The 16101-nt window shown below is 52.4% G+C and overlaps 1 protein-coding gene across 2 annotated transcripts in view; it reads left to right on the top strand.

Moving 5' to 3' along the window:
* Crtac1 (cartilage acidic protein 1) overlaps window positions 1-16101 on the top strand; it is a 135247-nt gene that overhangs the window by 95391 nt on the left and 23755 nt on the right. For both annotated transcript variants that reach the window (XM_076834589.1, XM_076834588.1), the window contains exons 5-6: window positions 4346-4502; window positions 14280-14414. In XM_076834589.1, coding sequence (XP_076690704.1) covers window positions 4346-4502; window positions 14280-14414 — 292 coding nt within the window. The remainder of the gene's footprint in view (window positions 1-4345; window positions 4503-14279; window positions 14415-16101) is intronic.

Raw genomic sequence — 16101 nt, 5'->3', positions numbered from 1 at the left:
TTTCCACAGGAGCCTCTCTGGCCCCCGTTCTAGGGCAGGGCCGAGGGGCTGGGCTCATTTTGGATGGAGATGGCACCAAGGGGATTGGGGATTCAGCGTGAATCTTCACAGCAGGGGCCTCCAGGCCTTGGGAGAAGGCAGGTGCCAGGTATAAATATTTATTTCTTAACAAGCTGGTGCTGGGAGGAGAAGCCAAGCTGGGCTGTGAAGCTGCATTTAGCCCTGACCTGAATCGGTGCCACCTGGACTCCTGCCTGGTGGGAGGGGACGGCAAGGCGACTCTGTGAACAGCCCCAGAGAATGGGAAGGGTAAAGGGGTGCCAGGCCTGGCCACAGCTGGGGCCTCCTGCCCCGCTCCTCCTGGCTTCCTGTCTGCCTGGGTCAGGACAAAGGCTTCCCGCTCTAGCTAAAGCGAGAAACTTCTCTCAGAACTGGAGGGAGGGGCGTGAAGGTTAATCGGAGATGCACTCTTTGTCCTAACAAGGTCATCTGCACACCCACACAATTAACCACAGGACAAAGGCTCCATGCGAAATGGAAAAAAAAAAAAAAAACCCTGGCACCGCAGAAGGTGCCCGCTCTCAGTCCTAGCCACCAGCCTCCCAAGCCAGAGCCCTGCAGGCAGTAGGCACTGGGGAGGAGGTGCTTCTGGACTCCAGTCACCACCCTGGCCATCCTGGGGCCTGAAAACTGTGAGGGAGGGGTGGGGAGAGGCCAAGGCCAGTGTGGAAGCTGAGAGAGAGGAATGGGGTGTGGTGGAGGAGAACAGGAATATGGGGACCACAATAAGAGCAGCTCGTGCTTATTGGACTAGACTAACAGCTTGCCCCACTATGCTGAGTGATTGACAGCCCTCTGGGCAGGAGTCCTTATAGGAAGCCTATGATGTAGAGGCTGTCTGTATACCATTGCACACATACAGAAACTAAGGCTTCGAGCAGTGCAGCAGCTTGACATTGGTCCCGTGGAAAGTGGAAGGCAAAGCCAGGAATTGAGTCCTGCCTGCCCCAGAATGCCACAGACAACCTTTTTACCCTCTGCTACCCTGTCTCTGGGTGAAATGATCAGACACACATTTCTAACCACAGCTGGTATTACAGCATTCACCCCAATAATCCCCCTTTAGCTCACAATCCCTATCAGGGGGCTCGGTGGATACCTGGCCAGGTGGTCATCCAATAGCATGAGCGTTGTTAGAAGTGATAATTCTCAGATCCCACCGGACTCCACCTTCCAGACTCGACAGAATCAGAAACGCAGATGGGCCCAGCAATCCTGGGTTCCTCTAGCCCTGCAGGGGATTCTGATGCAGGCTAAAAGTTGAGAGCCACAGAACGCCACATGCTGTTCCCTTCCCCTCCCCACATACTTCTCCTTCATTCTCTGCCCCAACCCTGGAGCACCTGAGCTCCTGTCCTTTATCCACAGCTGCCTCCTCACTCACCACCTTTCCAGACTGTGCTCAAAGCCGATCTCTTACAAGAAGCGTTCCCTGGTCGATAATGATTATGCCTCATGTTTATATAGCATTTTTATCTTTTCAAAGACCTTTCACATACGTTGTCTCATTTCATCTTCTCAACAACCCTGCCAGGAAGCAGGGGGAATCTGATCCTCATTTAGCATGTGCAGAGATGCAACCTGCAGATGGGGAGGGATGCGTCCAGGGATGTGGAGCCAGTTAGTGGGTAGAGGCTGGACCCAGGCTGATGGCCCCAGACCTGCAGTTCTCCACATGGGGTTTCGAGACCAGCAGCATCCAGTTCACCTGGGAACTTGTTAGATATGCATATTCTCAGGGTCCACTCCAGACCTCTTAATCAGAACCTGTAGTGATCAAGCCCGGCATGTGTTATAACAAGCCCCCAAGTGGTTCTGATATAAGCTAAAGCACAGAAAACTCTCCAGAAACACCCTCCTTCCCCTTGGAATCATCCCACCATCTAGGAATTATTGTGGTTAAGTTCACATGTGAATTTCTGCAATCTTCTACAACTATAACACATCTATGTTTATCTGCTTTATCACTCCAATAAATTGAAGTAAGAAATTAGGTATAACTGAAATTTATAAATCTCCTAATTTCTACCAAAGTGCATTTCAGTCCATTTGGGCTTAATTGCCCATTTGTTGATGAGCTTGCTAACAGCTGGTGGGGTTAGGAATGGTTCGGAGTAGTTACACTCTCCCATTTGGCCTCCTGCATCCACTCTTCATCCAACCAGCCCACACATGAAGTTCCTGCCATGGGTGAGACCCCTTCAAAGTTCTTTCTTAATCAAAAAGGCATGTTTCAGCCAGACACGATGGCACACACCCGCAATCCCAGTGACTCACGAGGCTGAGGCAGGAGGAGTCCACGTTCAAGGCCAGCCTTGGCAACTTAGCAAGACCTTGCCTCAAGATAAAAAATTAAAGTGCTGGAGATGCAGCTCCGTGGCAAAGTGCCCCTGGGTTCAATCGCCAGTATAAAAAATAAATAAATAAAAAGGCATGTTTTGAAGCAATGCATCTCAAACTTCGGTTTCACCTAGGACCCGTGGGATTTTGTTAAAAGGCAGATTCTGATTGAGCAGGCCTGGGAAGTGCTGAGATTCTGTATTTCTAACATGCCCACACATATCACCAATGCTGTGGTCCAAGGACCACTTTGAGTATCAGGATAGGTAAAGCATACCCAAGGAGCAGGCTAGAGACATAGGTAACCCACACTGAGGGGGAGCAGCTTCACCCCCTTACCAGAGCCATCCCTTGACACTTGCCACCCTGATTCACAGTTCAGCAGCTTTGAACCAACTGCCTGGGCTTTCCCTGCATACACCATTCTTTCTCATCTCTGCCTGGAAGGTTCTTTCCCCTCCACTTCACCTGACCAAGACTCCTCTTGGAAAACCTTTTCCAAGCCAGGCACAGTGGTGCACGCCTATAATCCTGGTGGCTCCGGAGACTGAGACAGGAGAATCTTGAGTTCAAAGCCAGCCTCAGCAAGAGTGAGGCACTAAGCAGCCCTGTCTCTAAATAAAATACAAGATGGGGCTGGGGATGTGGCTGAGTGGCCAAGTGCCCCTGAGTTCAATCCCCAGTGACAAAATAAAAGAAAACCTTTTCCGCACTTCCCACGGCAAGGAAGTGCTCCTCTGGGTTAGAAGCACCATTTCTGTGCCCCCCAAAAGTCCTGACAGAATCTGCCATGCACTTGTGTGCTTATTGATGCCTCTGTTTCCCCCAGAGACCCCAAACTCCTTTTCTATCCTCACCCACCTATTACACAGACCAAAGTGGCTCTTGATCAGCTTCCCCCAAAGAAAATGGTTTTCATAAGAATGTGTAAAACAGTGACCAGACAGTGGGATAAGGGTTCTGGTTGCCTCAATCTGGTTGTCTCAAGCACAACTTTTTCTCTTGTGTCCTTTGGTATGTCTTGCCTTTCAAACTAGACTCGATGCCACCTAAGGACAGGGGCTTTTCTTCTGTACATTTTTGTAGAGCACCTTGCCCATAATTGGAGCTCAAGAAATATTTGCTAGAGGGGAAGTAATAGAAAAGTATAAATGGAAAACTAGAAAACTGATTCAGAAGTTGTGTGCATCTCTTGGGAAGAAGGGAGCATCCATTGAAAAAAAAATAACACCATTATAATAACAGGCAGAGAAGAATCTTTTATCAGCAATGCTTTGGACTACAGGAGAGAATGGCGACAGCAAGAAGCTCTCTGGCGCCCAGGGCTTCTCTTGGATGCGAAGGGAGAAAAAATTGAGACAGTATTATAAAGGCAGAAGCAATCAAATATGTCTTTTTGGTAATACGGGGAGAAGAAGGGGATGGAAGAGGGAAGGAAGATCCCTGCAAATCTGTAGCCTCTCTGGCTACCAAAATAGAAGAATGGAGAATCACAGGGTGGGAAGGAGGAGAGGGAGAAGGCTCCGGAATTTGCTTGTCATCTTGGCTGGAGTGGGCTTGAATGGGAGAGAGAGAGACTGAGAATAATGGGAATTGGTAGATCAATCAATCAGCAAATATTTATTGAGCAGCTACCCTGGCTGGCAGCTGGAGAGAGCTCAGCTGGAGGGAGGCACATTAGAAAATTGTCTATAAAAAGGTGGTTGTGGGGGAGAGGGAGGGATGTGTTCTTCTGGAACAGGATGGAAGGAGAAGCAGGGCTGCTTTGTTGTCCGCCTGGGGGCGGGTGTCACTCATCACAGCCTTTGTGAAAAGCCCCCTGGGGAGGTGGTGCACACAGCCTGCCCAACCCAGACCCCAACCCAGCTATGGGCCTGGGGAGGGGGCGATTTTCTGGGGACAGCTGGGATGGGCTCCTCACCCACCCCCTTCTCCTCTTCCTCAGGGCTCCGGACGCTACTCTATCTACATCGCCAATTATGCCTATGGTAACGTGGGTCCCGATGCCCTCATTGAAATGGACCCCGAGGCCAGTGACCTGTCCCGGGGCATTCTGGCACTCAGAGATGTGGCTGCTGAGGCCGGGGTCAGCAAATACACAGGTATGCAAAGGGACGCGGAGGCTGTGAGCAGGGGGTCAGGGGCTGGGGTCCCAGTCCCTGAAAAGTTGAGTCTAACTCATCAGAGACCACAGGACAGGGTGAGCTTATGTCCCTGCCCAGGGGAGGATGAAGGCTTTGTTCCACCCCACCTTGCACAAGGCACTCCTCCAACACTGTCTCTCCAAGTGTGGATGTGACATTTGGCAGGCCTGAGCTTTGGGGGCCAGCAGGGGACACCAGGCATCAGAGGTTGCTAGAAAGTGGGGTGAGACCACCACCACATGATCCTCTCCCTGGAACCTTGTGCCCCATTCCCAGCAGTGACCCCAATGACGGGTGACCAGTTTCTGTAGGAGAAAACGGACCCATCACCAAAGCCAAGATTTAAAGCATTCTTTATTGCCAAATAGCAGATGAAATTATTTACTTGTAAGCGGCCAGGAATTGAGTGCTAAATCCCTAAGCTTCGGCTGGGTCCTGTCTTGGATAACTGAGCTCAAAGAACTGTGTTCCTGTTCCAGAACCTCTCCAGCATTTTTTCTGACGGCATGCTCCCCCTCCCCCCATCTTTCTGGATGGGGGACTATTGTCAGAGTCTTTGACAGGGAGATCTTTCTAGGGAAGGCTGTTTTTCTAATTCCAGCCCGGCTGCTGACTAAACTCTGATAATCTGCCAATAGACTGCTGATGGCAGAGCAATCCAGTTCCTGTTTGGGGTGCCAAAAATCAAGAAGCCAAGGCTGTACACAACACTTCTCACAGGCGCTTGGGCCTCACTCACACCTGCCCTGAACTTGGGGTGTAGAAATTCTCAGTGGTTGACCTTCTCCATTTACCCACCCCACCTTGTATTAAAGAGCCTTCCAAAGCCACAGTCAGCCCGAATCCCAATCCTGAGGCCGGAAGGATACTTGAGGATTCATTTGGGCCATCCCCCTGCCTCCAGACACATGACTGGTGGCATCATCTCAAAGTCCTACCCAGAGAAGGTTGTCTCTGTCTCCCCGGAGTTGATTACGCCCTTCTCTATCTAGCCAACTTTCCACCTCGGTGAAAGGCGGAGATTAATGTTGACCTGTCTGGCAAAGTTTGTGGGGACAAATGACTAGACAATAAAATAGTTTACACAGCTCAAGCCCCATCAAAGTGCCTAAGAGCTCCGCGCGTGAATGTACCGCGGAAAGGCTGAGTGTCAGTAATAAACCACGTTTCCCTGGGAAAAGGAATAAACGTGCAGGCGCTTCAGCCTAGATTGGTACCGTCAATTTTGCTGAGTACTTCCCAGTTCTGTGCACTGGACTGGCTTGGCAATTAAGTGCCTTGATCTTGCAGGAGATGGGGGTAGGTTGGGGGTGGGGGTGGAGCACTTGAAAATGATGAGATGGAAGGGAGGTAAGGACTGGGAGAGAGGGTTGTACACAGTAAGGAAGAATTCAGGAGGTTTGAGCATGAAGGGGCCATTGCTGATGCTGGCTGGGCTGGCATGGAACCCGGTGGGGAGGGGGCCGAGCAGAGACAGCTGAGGAGCAGGAATGGAATGGGAGCATCAGCCAACTGTGCCTGGCTGTGCGGGAAGAATGGGGCAGCCCAAGGAGGGACCGCAGCTTCTGTGGAGGTATGGAGGAGGCTAGGGCAGCTGGCGTGCCCAGAGGACACATCAGAGCAGCTCTGCAGACTTCCAGAAGCCATTTGGCTGACAAGAACCTATTTGGCCCACCAAGTTACTATTCTGTCTGCCCGCCTTCCCCAGCCCACCCTTTTCCTGCCCGCCAAGCCCCCCAACACTACTCTGAAGCCCCCCTTTGTCACTCAGCTAATGACACATGGACATCTGGCTGGAAAACTAGCCCCCAGAGCCCCCTTGAGCCCCAGGAATGGACCCCAAATGTAAGGGCCACCATGCTGCGCCAGCCTGATGGCTGAGGCTCTGGGCAGGTAGCCAGTGCTCAGTACCGGGCCGGTGCCAGGGGGTCTGGGAAGCCAGGAGGGAAGCAAGCAGGGATGAGCAGGCCTGAGCAGGCTGGGAGAGAAGCAAGCTGTGGCCAGATGTGCACTCAGGGAGCTGGGCCTCTGCAGGCAAGCCACACAGCATAGAAAGTCTGTCATCTGGGAGAACCTTGCATTTTCCCAGGGAAGAAACAGGTCCTTAGAGAAGGGACTCGCCCAAGGTCACAATAGGAGATTCGTAGAAAACGAACACTTAGCACCCCATTTCTTGATGCCTAACCTGTCACCGCCAGCTGACCTTTCTGATGACCTCCAGCTTGAGAATTCTGCTCCAGACTTGTGAAGGGGAAAGCCCCACACCCTCTGGGAATGCAGACCAAAGCGCTGGCGCTCAGACCCCAGGTTGTTGGCGCCGAAGCAGCTGCCTGGCTGGGGGTGCTCAGGGCAGCAGGGGGAGGCCCGGTCACTGCAGTGGCTGGCGGAGCCGTGGCGCTGCCCGTGCACCAGCTGTCCGACTCTGCGGGAGGGGGAGGGGAGGCCTCCTCTCCAGACTCTATTGATTCTGGCTGCCACTGCTGCTCTGCTGGGTCACAGTGCCATCTAGTGGCCATCATGACCACTCTCAGGGGACTCAAGGGCCCCTGGAGGGTAGCAGAGCTAGAGAGTCACTGCTCCCTGAGAATCCCAAGCCCCAACTTCTCCAAAGGTGAGGCTTCCTGGAGCCAGGACAGGGTCCCGCATGAGAATTCTGAGAACTGGGTCCTCCACGGCAGAGGGCCTGGCATGGAACCAGAGGAGGGGGAAGGCAGAAACCGAGACACCCACACTGCCTCTGCGACCCGGTGACCTTGGGCATGTCCCTCAGCCTCCCAGAGCACCTTGAATGAGCCAGTTTAGCAGACAGCTCAGAGGACGGGTCCACTGCCACGTGCTGATCGCGCCCACCATGCCTTCCCAGTCCAGGCAGCAGTGGGCAGATATGAACCCTCCCAGTGACAGCGCACTCGCTCTCACAAGGTGGGTGCTGGAAAATGAAAGGGATGAACGTGGGGCATGCCTGGTACACTGCCTGGCACGCAGGCAGTACCGGCTTCGAGTGACAAATACCCACACGCTTCTATCCTGGGGCCCTGACAGAGTGACACCAGGGCCCTCTGCTGGGCGTCTCCTGGCCACAAGGGTCGCTGCACTAAGCACAGGGGACACCAAAGGGAAGAAAGGCCACCTACCCTGGAGGCATTCTGTGTGTGTTCCCTGCCTGACCCCCAGCCCTGGGCACTGCAGTGGTGTCTCCGTGCCCCCCAGCTTTCCTCCCTCTTCCCACTGGACCCGGTCCCCCCAGGCCTCACTCCCTCCCTAGGAGCCCTGCATTTTGGCCTCACTCTTTGAGGGAGCATCTGCCCAGGCTGCAAGGTGGTGATTAAAGAAGCCTTAAAAGAAATTTGGAAAGAAAATGAAGGTGGATTTATGATGTCGGGTGGGGAGTTTTGCCGTTGGCTGGGAGCAGCGTGGAACAAGCGGAGGGCAGATCTGATTTATAGGAAGTCATTATTGGAGGAGACGGAGAGGCCTGAAGCCCAGCTGAGGCCCTTCTGGCACATCCCCATCAGCAGCACCACCGGGGGCTGCAGGGTGGGGGGCCAAGGAGCCTCCCAGTTTCCCAGGCCAGCACCGGCCTTCCAACAGGAGCACAACGGGTCTGACAGCCAGGACCAGGTGGGGCTGGAGTGGCAGGTTCCTCAGCAGGGGCCAGGACCCACGGGGAGTGCCAGCAGGGGCCAGCCTGCCAGGGGTCCCCAGAGTCCAGGACACCTGGGGACCATTTCCCTGGGGAATCAGATGCATTTGAAGACTGTCAGAAAGGGATGCCATTTTTTCTTTTAAAACAAACATAGATACGTTGTAGAATAGAAATGTTATTTTTGTATGCATTTTTCTCAGCTAACACAAGAGATTTTAAAGAAATGTCAAGCCCATGGCGGGTCACTGCGGGCTACACCCCCAACATGCCAGTACAAGTTGCTCCCTGTTGGGAGAGACTTTAGCAGAAATGTTTGAGAAGCAGCCTGGGGAGAGGGCATGTGGATTGGACTGTGACCCCACTGCCCAGTGGCTGTGATTGCTCCTCGTGTTTCCCACCTAGAAAGTGGTACTGGGGGTCGGGGGTTGGGAAGATGATGGTCAAAAAAGGACACGTTTTACTTAAGAGGAATGGGTTCCAGAGGGACACTGTACAATATGGTGGCTACAGTTAATAATGCATTGTAGTCTTGCAAATTGCCAAGAGGATAGATTTTAAGTGTTCTCACCACACACACAAAAAAAATGGTAAGTTTGAGGTGATGCATATGTTTGTCAATCAGCTGGATTGAGCCATTTCACAACGTGCACATTCTTTAAAGCATGACATACATTAGAAGTCTACAAATGTTTATTTCTCGGTTAAAAAGAAAGTGGTTGTGATGAAACATACCTTGGGGTGTCGAGAGACCCATGTGGGGTACACATGCATGAGGCACATAGGGCAGAGCCATGGGCACTAGAGGGACTCTTCCTGCCATTCCTGTGCCCCCTCCTCACCTCAAACCGCTTCTTCCAGCCCCCTCACTGCTGGGGAGTAAAGAGGAACTCCTCTCTCTTGCACTGTCAAGGTTTGGAAATCTACCACCCTGGGGACAATGGTGGAGTCTGTCCTGGTGCATCCTGAAGAGCCAGGGCAGGAAGGGGAGGGCCGGAGCACCTTTGTCTAGCACCTTCCACGCCCATGCACCGCAGAGCCAGGTCCTGCCCAGCATCTGAAGCCCACTGAGAGCAACACAGCACCCACACCGGCTAACTCTGTTTCCAAATCTCCCAGAAAATTTAGGATGGGAAACCGTGTTGCCATCCTGACCTGCACCTCATACCCCCTTCTGTAACCCACCTGCCTCCCGTCCGTCCTAGCCCTACTCTTTTACATTTTGTGTGTTCTTAGCAGCTGGTGGACTTTGGCAACCCTGTCTCCATCGAGATTCCAGCAGACCAATGTCATGGGCCTAAGTCTCGTGGCTCACGGGCCTCCCATCACAGCCTCCACAGAGGCAGAGGTTCCCCCCCCACAGGGCAGGGGACTGAGGCCCCGGAGGAACCACTTCCCAAGTCCCTGAAGCCAGAGAGGCAGAGGCCAGTCAAGAATCTTGAGGCCTTTCCCCAGCACCGGGAATCCCTGGGCTGCTTCATCCATGTGCTCCAGCCCCGCGGCCTTTTCCCTCCTCGCCCCGACCCCATGCTCACAGAGCCAGTCCAGACAGCCTAGGAGATGAACTGCCCTCACCCAAACCCCACTCAAGTCTGCATTGCCAAAGCACCAGGGTTCAGAGCTCTAGGGGTGCAGTTTGTGAGGACAACCAAGGCTGCCCTGGGGGGCTCAGGCAGGATGAGCAGATCAACAGAGGGAGGGCTGCAACGTGGCAGGAGGAGGTGGGGGCCATGAGGGCCACTTCCTCCTGCCCAGCCTGGTGGCAGAGTGGAAGGTATGCAGAATTCCTAGGGAGCGCTAGGCAGGGAGGAACATTCAAAGCCCAACAGCATAACAAGGAGGGCTTTGAAGCTTGAAAGTGCTGGGGGAAAATAAAGTGATATTATTCACTCAGCAGGTGGTAAATGGTCCCAGCTAATGACTATGTGGCACCTGACATTTTTGAAGGTAACTTCTAAACACCATCTCACTTAATATTTATGAGAGCCCTGAGAAGGAGCTGTTATTATTAATAGTCTTGTGTCACAGGCAAGAAAACAGAAGCCCAGAAAGGTTAAGTGATGTGCCCAAGATCACACAGCTCAAACTTGGACTTCCTGATCCCCAGTCCTGGGGTCCGGCCCGCCACCAGCACAGCCTCTGAAGTCCCACCCACTCTTTATCCCTGAGAGAAAGTGTTGGCTTCAAATATAAAAAGAAGTCATTGATATAAAGTGGAGTCAGCTCCTCCTTAGAACATCATTGTTGAGTTAAATGACGGTGTTCCTAACTGCCCCCTGGGAGACCCCAGGGAGTATGTGAACCTCAGAAAGAAGAGGAAAAGATGGGCGTAGAGGAGGAAGAAGAGGAGGGGAGAGATCCTGGTGAAGACACTTGCTGACACCTTTGTCTTCGACCTGGCAGGAGGAGTGCGGGCGGCATCCACAGTAGGTGGATTTCATTGGTTTGAAGGGGACTTACATGTCCCTTTGGGAGTAAAGTTTTCTCTGTGACATCAGCAAGGGATACAGACACACCAGGCTGCCCCTGCCTCGGAGTCCAGTTTGGACCCCATCCAAAGGCTGCTGGAGCTGATGCCCAAGAGGCTGGCTCCCCGACTGTCTGTCGACTCACCTGCTCCCCAACTGTGCCGCCAACTTGCCGAGAAGGAGTTGTGGGTAACATCTCTGTTATGGTCCGGTTGCCATGGCGATAAATTGCCGCTAATTAGTAGTGTGGTTACCATGGCAATTTTCTAGTAATTACAGGTTACAAATGGAGCAAGGCTTCAACCCAACCCAATTAGTTAATTAGAAAGATTTAGAAATTTGTCCAAAAGGGAAATAACCTGCTTTGTAGAAAATGAAGGGAATGTGTCACCGCCTGGGAGCGGAGTCGGAGAGGAAGCTGGAGGATGCCGGAGCTTCCGGGGAAGAAGGAGGGAGTTGCATGGCGGCAAGTCCTGAGTCCCACTTGGGATGGCCGGGGACCTGACTAGGCCAAGGATTTCTCACGGAAGCTGGCTCCCGGGCTGAGCCTGGCAGGGCCAGGGCGGGCATGGCTGCCAACAGCTACTTAGCAGCTCCTTTCTTAATGGGCAGAAGCAGGGCCCGGGCTGAGGATTGGAAAGAGCTCGGGAGGCTGCCCTGCCCCCCACCCCCACCCCGCGGTGTCTTGGCAGATGCACCCCAGGAACAGGGGGATTTAGTGTCCCCATCGTCACCTGGGCCATCTGGAGAGCTAATCAGACTTCAGGGGAGGCGTCCAGAGGCAAGGCCCCGAGGTGCAGCGAGGGGTTCCACCAGGAGAGCAGTGAGAGAGACAGCGCCCTTCACCCTACTCTTCCTCCCTGGCCCCCAACTCTGACAGTCAGGCTTCATCTGCGCAGATGAGAAAGGCCCCGTGATCTCCTCCAGGACATCTCAGTATGGAAGGAGCCTAGGAACCCAGAGAGCCCCCTTCTCAAATTAGCACAGTCGCTTTGGGGAAACCCCTGACTGGAGGGATGGGGAGAGGGCAGGGCCTGATCCACGGTCACACAGCTCTCATTAACTTTTTTTTAAAAAATTTATGTTCTGGAGTGCTTATAATCATTCTTATTATTAGAGAATGTCGTCTCATGGTCAGTATAACGTTATACTAGAGAGCTTTACGTTTCAAACTTGAGTGTGCACATGCACCGTTCAGGGGTCTGGTTAGGATGTAGGTCCTGATTCCAGTAGGGCCTGAGATCCTCCTGCGTTTCTAACAGGTTCTCCATGCCTGGCCCGCAGGCCTGACCCTGAGCAGCAAGGCTGTAGAGTCTACAAGCTCTTTCATATACCTCAATCCATCTTTTTTCATTGACATTTAAAAATGTGTATATTTATCATGCACAACATCATGTTTTGAAATTTGTAGATCTTGCAGAATAGCTGACTTGAGCCACTTAGCAAGTGTTATTTCATATACTTAGCACTTATTTGTGGTGAGGTCACTCAAAGTCCACCCTCTTTGCAAGTTCAAGTGTCTGGCACATTGTTACTAACTACAGTCACCATGTTGTACAAAAGCTCTCACAAATTTATTCCTCCTGTTAACTGTAGCTTTGCGCCCTTTGACCAACATCACTTCTTTCCCCAGCTGCCCGCTTCTCCCAGCCCCTGGAGATGACACCATTCTACTCTCTACTTGCATCCATTCTAAGTTTTTAAGATTCCACATTGAGCCATCCCTTACGGCATTTGTCTCTCTGTACCTGACTTAGATCACTCAGCATGGTGTCCTCCAAGTTCATCCTTGTTGCCCCAAAGGACAGGATTTTCTTTTTCCGTAAGGCTGAGTAATATTCCATTGTATAGACAAACCTCACATTCCTCACCCCTTCATCTGTTGATGGACACTTGGGTTGATTCTTTATCTTGGCTATTGTGAATAGTGCCAAACTGAACATGGTGGTGCAGACGTGTCTTCAACACACTGATTTCATTTCCTTTGGATGTATACCCAGTAGTGGGATCACTGCATCATATGGCAGTTCTATTTTTAAGTTTTTGAGGACCCTCCGTACTGTTTTCTGTAGTGACTGTACCATTTACATCTCCATCAAGAGTACACAAGTATACAAGAGTTACTTTTTAAAAAATATTTTTAGCTGCACATGGACACAATATCTTTGTTTATTCATTATTATGTGGTGCTGAGGATCGAACCCAGTGCCTGCCTCACATGTGAGAGGCAAGCGCTCTGCTGCCTAGCCTCAACCCCAGCCCCAAGAGTTCCTTTTTCTCCGAGTCCTCAAGGACGCTTGTAATCTTTCATCTTTTTGATAATCCTAATCTCACCTCACTTGATCCTCTCAAAAACCCCAAAGAAGAAAAGGCAGGTCAGATTATTCCCATTCTACAGATGAGGAAAACGAGGTTCAAGGATGTGCCCAAGATCAGTAGAATCAATGTCCTGTCCTGTTTGAACTGTTTTCTGCATGGTGGTCCCAGTCTTGGGGGCCACACCTGAGGGAAGTTTGCCCAGTACAGCCATGATCTCCTGGGAGGAGGCGGGGCTGGGCAAGCTGAGGCTTTATTTGAAACCTGCTAATGAGAGGTGGTTTTTTCAGGATGCATTAAGGTTGCACTTCTTGTCATGGGTAGCTCAAATTTAATCTTGGAGATTTCAAATCCCAATGTAAAGCTGGCTTGATTTCTTTCTCTTTAAATGCAACAAATTCTTTGCTGCATTTTTCCTCTCAAACTACAGAAGCAATTCTTCTTAAGACCAACCAAACAGTGCTACGACAGAGAAAAAGCCACCAACCATCTCTCCTTCCCTCCCCAATCCTACCCCATCAAGGCAGACAGCTTAATGAGCGTGGCCTCCCCAACTTTTCTCCAAACTCCAGCAGGCTCTCTCATACACATATATTCAACACGTATCTTTTCATTGTTTTAATAAGGGTAAGATCACAAGTGCCGTCACTTGGCAGGTTGCTCTTTCTATTAACAATACATCGCGGGCACTCCTCCAAGTCAATACATATGGATCTACACAGCCTTTCTAGGAGCTACAGAATGAGCCACCATATGGAAGCACCATATATTCAAGCCAGTTCGCTATCGATGAACATGATTGCTCACTACATCAAACAAAGCAAAATAAGCATCCTTGTGTCTATAGCTGGCACCCACAGCTGCTACGAGAGCCTATTTCTGTAGGTTCTTAAAGCAGGACCTGCCTGTGCAACACGGAGTGGGAGTGGGGGGCTCTCAGGGGACCTGTGACTTGGCAAAGATGGCATGGATGGGCTGGTTTTAAGGTGACTACGGTGCCGCAGCTTCTCTTGGAAGGGGAGGGAATGGCTCTGGCCTGTGTGTGGGGCCCGACCTCTGTGGGTTTGGTGTGTGGAATCATTCCTTCCGTACAAAGTGACCCACTGGACTCCTCCTCAGTACCCGCAGAATCATGGAACTGTGAGCCCAGGTGTGGCTCAGGGAAGGATCCAGAAGGTTGGGCTCCCGCAAGGCTCTTCTGAGGCCCCTCGGTTGCACTTCCTCACAGGCCCCAGAGGCAGCCCCATCGTCCAGCTGGGCCTGGGGCTTTGCTTCTGCTGCTCACTGTGGGTCCATGTCCTCTCCTAGGGGGCCGGGGTGTCAGCGTGGGCCCCATCCTCAGCAGCAGCGCCTCAGACATCTTCTGTGACAATGAGAACGGGCCCAACTTCCTCTTCCACAACCAGGGCAACGGCACCTTCGTGGACGCTGCGGCCAGTGCCGGTGAGTGGATACCCTGGGCCCCTGACCTCCCTGGGCCCCAGGGACTCAAGGCTGCCCTGCCCCCAGCAGCACAGTCCCCAGACCTCAGGAAAACCAGAGTAAGTCGTCATCAGCGCCACACAGAGAGCCTCCAATTCCGCATCCCCATGGCTCAGGCCACGGGGGCACTTGCTGCTGGAGAGGAGGAGTCTGGCACTCCTGATCATTGTCACTCTCCAGCAGCTGGCTGGCCATGAGCCTCTGAGTCTGGCTGGTGTCTCCCAGCATCAGTTTCTCCTCCAAGCCACCTCTTCCGGTCTTGGTCCACTCCCCCACTTAGCTTAAACATTCAGTTCAACCCAATAACCATTTCTAGAACATTTGCTAAGTACCAGGGCATGCTGCCTGAATAGGCTAAGTCCACTCCACACATGGAAATGGCACTAACGGGTATATAATAAGAACAGGATGAAATCCACACAACATGGTGCCCGTGGCTCCCAGCTCTGCTGCCCTTTTCCACCCGGTTGACCTCAGGGATTTGCATCTGCCATTCCCTCTGCCAGACTGCTCTCTCCATTCTTTGTCTGCAAAACTTCCTTTAACATTCAACTCGAATGTCACTTCTGTGAAGCATTTCCTGACTCCCTCTGTGCCACCTGGCAGACACTGGCTCTTCCTCCTCCTCTCATCCAGGTTTTTACATTGCCATCACAGTTGGTCTGTGAGTTCTGCAAGGACTGAGACACTGTTCTGCTAAATGACAGAATGGACACTTTAGGATGTGCCCTTCAACACTTACCCCCTACCCATTTCTTCCCCGTCTTGCTAATGGATGGAAGGTTTGATTTCATCTTCTTGGAGGCACAGGGAAGAGACCAGTAGGGATCTAGACCCACAGATCAAGGGTCCATCCACTCTAGGTAGTGGCCCAGAGCATCCAGTCCCTAGCCTAGGCTGACCCATGATCCATTCCCTATGAATTAAGTGTATCTATCCCCTCAGCTTCCTGCTTGGGGGTCTCAAGAATGGCCACCCTCCCCCAGCCCGTAGCTGGCAGGCCCCTGTCCTCGCCTTGCATGTTCTCTTTCCCTGGCGCCCCCCACCTTCACCCTCCTGGTGCCGTCCTGTGGCAGCAGATGTCCTCACTGCTGAGGACTCAAGGTGCAGCGGGGCTGGTGGAGAGGCCTAGAGGATCTGATAAGGTGTCAGGTGATGGAAGCAGAGGGGCGCAGAGGGGCGCAGAGGAGGAGCTGGCAGGAGGAGAGAGGCAAGGTGCGAGGCCGTAATTGAAAGTCAGAATGATTGCAGGGGCTTAACAAGACACGTCAAGAGGGCATTCATCACCCCAACAGATGCCGCTGAGAAATGCAGCCCGGCACCGATTAGTCCCGTGAAAGGGAACCAGCTCCTTGTCAAGGTGCCTCATAGATAGGAGAGAAATGGGCCGACACAGAAGGCCACCGACACTCAGGCCGGGGAGTTTTGCAGAGAATTAATGGGGTATTAATCCTAGGGATTGAGGCTGCCCCCAGATTTTGCAAACCCTCTTCCTCAAGCATGGGCCTCGCTGCCTCCCAGGGACCCCCCTTCCCCTGGCTCCCACCCTCAGGATCTCCCTGCTGGCTGCTGTGCCCCGCGCTCTCTGACCGCCACCCCTGTAATATTGTCCTGCCCATCATCCCCAAGGGCCTGCTGACTCCAGGCA

This window comes from Callospermophilus lateralis, chromosome 15 (genome assembly GCF_048772815.1).
Source record: "Callospermophilus lateralis isolate mCalLat2 chromosome 15, mCalLat2.hap1, whole genome shotgun sequence".
In the NCBI taxonomy this organism is placed as follows: domain Eukaryota; kingdom Metazoa; phylum Chordata; class Mammalia; order Rodentia; family Sciuridae; genus Callospermophilus; species Callospermophilus lateralis.
This window is presented reverse-complemented; position numbering and strand designations above follow the sequence as displayed.